The sequence below is a fragment of the Sinocyclocheilus anshuiensis genome, unplaced genomic scaffold (assembly GCF_001515605.1).
Source record: "Sinocyclocheilus anshuiensis isolate Anshui unplaced genomic scaffold, SAMN03320099.WGS_v1.1 scaffold1093, whole genome shotgun sequence".
Taxonomy (NCBI): Eukaryota; Metazoa; Chordata; class Actinopteri; order Cypriniformes; family Cyprinidae; genus Sinocyclocheilus; species Sinocyclocheilus anshuiensis.
In genome coordinates this window covers 256,041-261,784 of record NW_015555782.1, presented here as the reverse complement: position 1 = coordinate 261,784, position 5,744 = coordinate 256,041, and the positions used below count along the sequence as shown (strand labels likewise).

The 5,744-nt window shown below is 32.9% G+C and overlaps 1 protein-coding gene across 1 annotated transcript in view; it reads right to left on the bottom strand.

Annotated features, from left to right (window-relative positions):
• The window catches only part of LOC107674746 (A-kinase anchor protein 13-like), a 57,992-nt gene that overhangs the window by 13,630 nt on the left and 38,618 nt on the right, over nucleotides 1-5,744 (bottom strand). The window contains exon 9 of the mRNA XM_016468838.1: nucleotides 2,464-2,527. Coding sequence (XP_016324324.1) covers nucleotides 2,464-2,527 — 64 coding nt within the window. The remainder of the gene's footprint in view (nucleotides 1-2,463; nucleotides 2,528-5,744) is intronic.

Below are 5,744 nucleotides of genomic sequence, written 5' to 3'. Positions count from 1 at the left end.
CACCTTGCTACGTGTACTGCGTTAGGCTAACCGAGACTTGTCATTTGCACTTATATATTGTTGCTCTTTTGTTAGTTTTGACTGCTTTTATTGTCCTCATTTGTAAGTCGCTTTGGATAAAAGCGTCTGCTAAATGACTAAATGTAAATGTACCTGGAAGTTGCAAACAATGTGACTTTGTGATGCTTTAATACAAAAACAAAAAACTAAAACGAAAACATTTTTGCCGTTTAACAAAAAAGTAAACAATAAAAAATTAAATAGAATAAATAAAACAAATACAATAAAATAATTGTTAATGAAACAAAATTTATTTAAATAATTTAAATAAAATTAAAATAAATGATTTTTAATCATTTAACCATTTAAATGGTTTTAAAAACACTGCCCTGTGACAAAACTGAAACCATGCAACTACAATGCAACATTGTTAAATGTTGTAAAAATGTTTGACGCTTGCAAAGAAGTGATTAATAAATCTCAACCCACTTCCTGCATTTACAAAAACATAGCAGTGATCGGTGATAAGTGAAAAGTTGATATGTGATAAAGTTGTGAGCTCAAGACTGACTCACAAGTCAGAGGAGTCTAAAAAAGCAAGCTATGGCCACTTATGTTCACAATAGGTGAAAAAAAGAAAAACTTTCTGTAGTTTCAGACACTACTGTTGTATTAAAGGTAAACAGCCTTCAGAATAGTTCATAATTACAAGTATACAGATAAACAATGCCATCATGCTCCTCTATACAAGCACTTGTTATTACCATCATCTGCTCCTCATTCCTCATACTTCATAAAGAACCTCAAAATGAAATCTTCTGAAATTAAATGGCTCAGTCTGTGAAGACACACTCCAGTGTTTACAATGCAAAGTTCCCGCCTCTCTGGGAAGCCAGCCAATCATAACAGAAGTAATTTACATACTGTAATAAAAGTCTTAAAGGGGTCATATGATGCTGCTAAAAAGAACACTTCTTTCTTAGCGTGAACATTTGGGCGGCGTTATGCAAATCTTCCCACAGAGCGACGTAGGTATGTTGGGGCGTGTTAGAACGAGCTGTTTTAGGTAGGTGTGGCTGACTCTTAACTTTTATAAAGAATATCTCTTTGGATTTGAGACTTTAGTCTTTGCAACTTTACAGATCTTCTTTATGCACCAAGAGCTTGTAACACTCCAAAGAGAAAGGAAAAATTGAAATTGCATCATATGACACCTTTAAAGGTACAAAAACCAAAACAGCCCTTTCAATTCTAATGGTCAGAGAGAGGGTGGAAATTATTTCGTACAAGACACTGTGGCTAACATTACAGTTTAACTGTATACTGCCTACACAGACAGCATCCTAACCATCAAGGGAGCAAGCACACACGCCATACAAAACACCGCTCATCACATGAAGCACATGAGCAATGTGACTCAACAATGAATCAGAGAGAAAATGACGTTTACATGTTACAACTTACAACATAAGCTCAAAAAAGACAAAAAAAAAAACATAAAAGCAGTTTAATATAATTAAAAATGGACAGTTTAAAAAAATTGTTTGCTATCAAAATTTTGGTAACACTTTAAAATAAAGTCCCATTAGTTAATGGATTCACAAAAAATGCATTACCAATGAGCAGTTTATTTGTTGCAGTGCTTTGTTTACATCCAAAAATACTGTTTATTGTTAGTTCATGTCAGTTCAGATACATTAAATAATATTATCTGCCACAATTTTTTATTTTAATAATATAATAAATGTTGAAATGAACATTAACTATGGTTAATAAATGCTTTAGAAGTATTTTTCATTGTTAGTTTGTTAACTAATGCAGTTAACTAATGTTAACAAATTATTATTGTAAAGTGTTATCAAAACGTTTTACCAAATAAACTTGAAAAACTTATAATAATTAAAATATTTTAATGTTTTTAAGTCTTATGCTCACCAAGGCTGCATTTTTTTATTTAAAATACAGCAAAAACATTAATATTTTAAAATATTATTACAATCTAAAATAACTACTTGAATACATATTTTAAAAAGGAATTTATTCCTGTTATGGCAAAACTGCAAAACTGAATTTTCAGCATCCTTGTCACATGATCCTTCAAAAATCATTCTAATATGCTGATTTGCTGCTTAAACAAACATTTCTTATTTTTATCAATGTTGAAAACAGAAACTTTGCTACACTACCATTCAAAAGTCTGGGGTAAGATTAAAAAAAAAAAATTTTAATACTTTTATTCAGCAAGGTTTTCAACACGAATAATAATAAGAGCTATTATTAATAGAGTACCAATAATAATTGAGCAGCGAATCAGCACATTACAATGATTTCTGAAGGATCATGTGACACTGAAGACTGGAGTAATGATGCTAATATTGATAAGCTAAAATTAAGCCCTGCTAGGTAAATATTAGTATTGATTTACATAACCGACAACATGATATCATGGACGTGTGATCTTACCTGTGGATAAGCTGTGTCTCTTCTGGGAAACACTGGAACACAGTGTGTCTTTGTCTCTGTGGATCTGCGGACAGAAAGAGGAAGATATGGTCTTATGCATGTGACCGTATGAATGAAAAAAGCTGTCTGACACATTCAAAGCAACTATAAACATCAGACTGCATGAAAAATTTGATGAGTTTTTTTGTTGTTGTTTCATTTTCTTTCATTGCTGAAAAGGTTGACGTAACTGAGGGTTTCTAATGAATGTATGAAACAAAAGGGTAACAGAAGCAGCAGCTTTGCTCACATGCGCTCAGAGACTGCAGCATATATGAGTTTAGAGCTCAGTCTGTGGTTTGTGGAGCCCATAACAGCTGCATCTCACTCATCACAGACCACACACTGCCTCACACCGGCCCTGAGGGACGACAGCGGCTTCAGCGATCAGGATCCAATGCTGAGTTGCTCCCCACAAACAAACTACTGCTGGCTGGATTCTAACCAATGATAAAACCCGGCTTATAAAACAGATCCAGCTCAAATAAGATAAGCTAATAAAGCAATACACTGAGAGGCAGTCAACTCACTCCCTTAATCCAAAGTTACGTTTAATTTTAAAAAGGCATTTATGGAAATAAGTAAATAAATACTGACTTGAGATACTCTGAAAGCATCTTTAAGAATGTTTTGAAAGCAATCAGTCATTTTTTTTCAATCGTATGCCACAATAAAAAAATAAAATAAAAAAAAAGTGCGATTATGAATAAATGGAGTTAAATGTTATAGCTTGCTGCAGTTTTCTTTTTTGTAGGACAATAATGTGGAAAAAAAAATAACTTAAAGAAAACGTAACAATAAAACAAAATTCTAGCAAATATAAATAAATAAAAAATCATTAAAAAACAATGGTAGCCAGTAGAAAAAAATCGTAATTGTTGCGCTCTTTAAAGGGGTCATATGATGTTGCTAAAAAAAACATTATTTTGTGTATTTGGTGTAATGCAATGTGTTTATGCGGTTTAAGGTTAAAAAAAACATATGCCCCGCCTTTCTGAAACGCGTCGATTTACAAAGCTCATCGTTCTGAAAAGCAAGGTGTACTCTGATTGGCCAGCTATCCAGAAGGAAAAATTTAAATCGCATCATATGACCCCTTTAAAATAATAATTATGAAAAATAATAAACAGTTCCTTAACCAAGTATGGTTCATTTTTTAAGAAATTAATTATTTTATTCTAGCAATAAATAAATAAATGTGTAATAATTTGTTGTAGGAGAAACCTTGAAGTATTTTTTTGTAAATAAATCATTTGCTAGATTAAAACAAAAATAATTTGTTTGTTTATTTATTTATTTATTTATTGCAAATATAAAAATGCAGTGGTCAGTAGGGAAAAAAATCCTTATTGTTTGAACTCTGTAAAACATTAATTATGAAAAATAATATACAGTTCTTCAACCAAGTATGGTTAATTTTTTTAAGAAATTAAATATTTTATTCAGCAAAGACACATTGAATTGATTAGTATAATGAAGTGACAGCAAAGACATTTACAATGTTACAAAATATTTCTATTTCAGTTAAATGCTGTACTTTTGAACTTTCTAATGATCAAAGAATCGTGAAAAAAAAAATGTATTGCGGTTCCCTGTTTTCAACATTGATAATAATAAGAAATATAAGAATCTTTAGCAGCAAATCAGAATATTACAATGATCTCTGAAGGATCACGTGACGCTGACGACTCAAGTAATTATGCTGAAAATTCAGATTTGATGACAGGAATAAATTACATTTTAATATATATTAAATTAGAATATATTATTCAAATAAAAATTTTAAAACGTTAATAATTTTTCAAAATATTACTGTTTCTGTTGTATTTTTTTATCCAATAATTACAGCCATAATGAGCATAAGATTTTCAAAAATATTTTTGAACGCTAGTGCATATGAACATAATTGTCTTTTATCACATTGCAGATGTAAAAGCACTGTAGAGGGAATGTGTTTTGCCATTCTTAATTTGTTTTAAGGTAACCAACAGACAAAGCAGTCCTAATACAGGTCACATATAGCTTGGTGCTAAAAAGAGTCTCAGCAATCTTGTGCATCTTCTATACCGTACTTCCTTTTTCAAAGTCCAGTTTCAGTCTGTATTATACTAAACAGGCCCAATATTGTCATGCCTGCTTGCCAACTATATGTCAGCTTTTGATCTGAGGCACTGAATGGGTGAATACATACAGTCTATTAAAAATGTTTACACAGATCTCAAGTTACGGCCAGTACTGCTACTGAACAGCAACCTGTACAAAGCTCCCACAATAGAAAGCCTGTATTAAAGCATCCTGCACTGCTGATGGTTATTCACTCGGCTGGAAAGCACACTGAAAAGCTCTTTCGCCTTTGTTATAACCCAGCTACAGGGTCACACAGGTGATGCAAGATCGGACGGGGGAGAAAGACGGTCAACAAAGGATCCCTAGAGGGAGGGAATACATGGGGAAAACGTGAGGAACCAGAGAAATGGCTTCTGATTTGACCCAAGAGCAGTTCACGTTTCCATCCTGGCCAGGGAATAATTATGCTCACACCCTCGAAAAACCAAGTGGCCGTGCACAGTTTTAAAGCCATTAACAATGCACAATGCTGCATTAATGATCATGTCCATGCCAGGGCTCAGACAGTCCACTGTGTACCTCTGAGAAGACAATGCTTATGGAGAACACTGTCATCTGTTGTCCCGAACACAAGGGGCCGGGGAGCACAAACACACACTCTTTGGGTTATTTGCACAGCAGTTCCCATCATAGTGTGTGATGATATCACACAGCTGCTGCTGCTGAAAAACCAATAGAGATTAAAGAGATTATAAATGAAAAGAGCTGTATTGTTTAGGCATAAGTGGTAGAACTACCGCTGTCAGATTGTGACCGAGTCCGACAAAGGTTTGTTTAATTATAAAGTGTACGAGATGTTTTCATTGGATGAATTAATTCTTTCTTCACACTAAAATCAGATCCATTTGTCCAGGGGAGTCAAACATGGCATGTACAGAGTTCATCAAATGTGCGAGTTTTAATAGTATATACAGGTGCATCTCAAAAAATTTGAATATCGTGAAAAAGTTATTTTCTTTTGTGTAACATTTCAATAAGTGAAACTTTCATATTTTCTAGATTCATTACATGTAAAGTAAAACATTTCAAAAGTTTTTTAGTTTTAATTTTGATGATTAGAGCTTACAGCTCATGAAAGTCAAAAATCCAGTATCTCAAAATATTAGAATATTTCC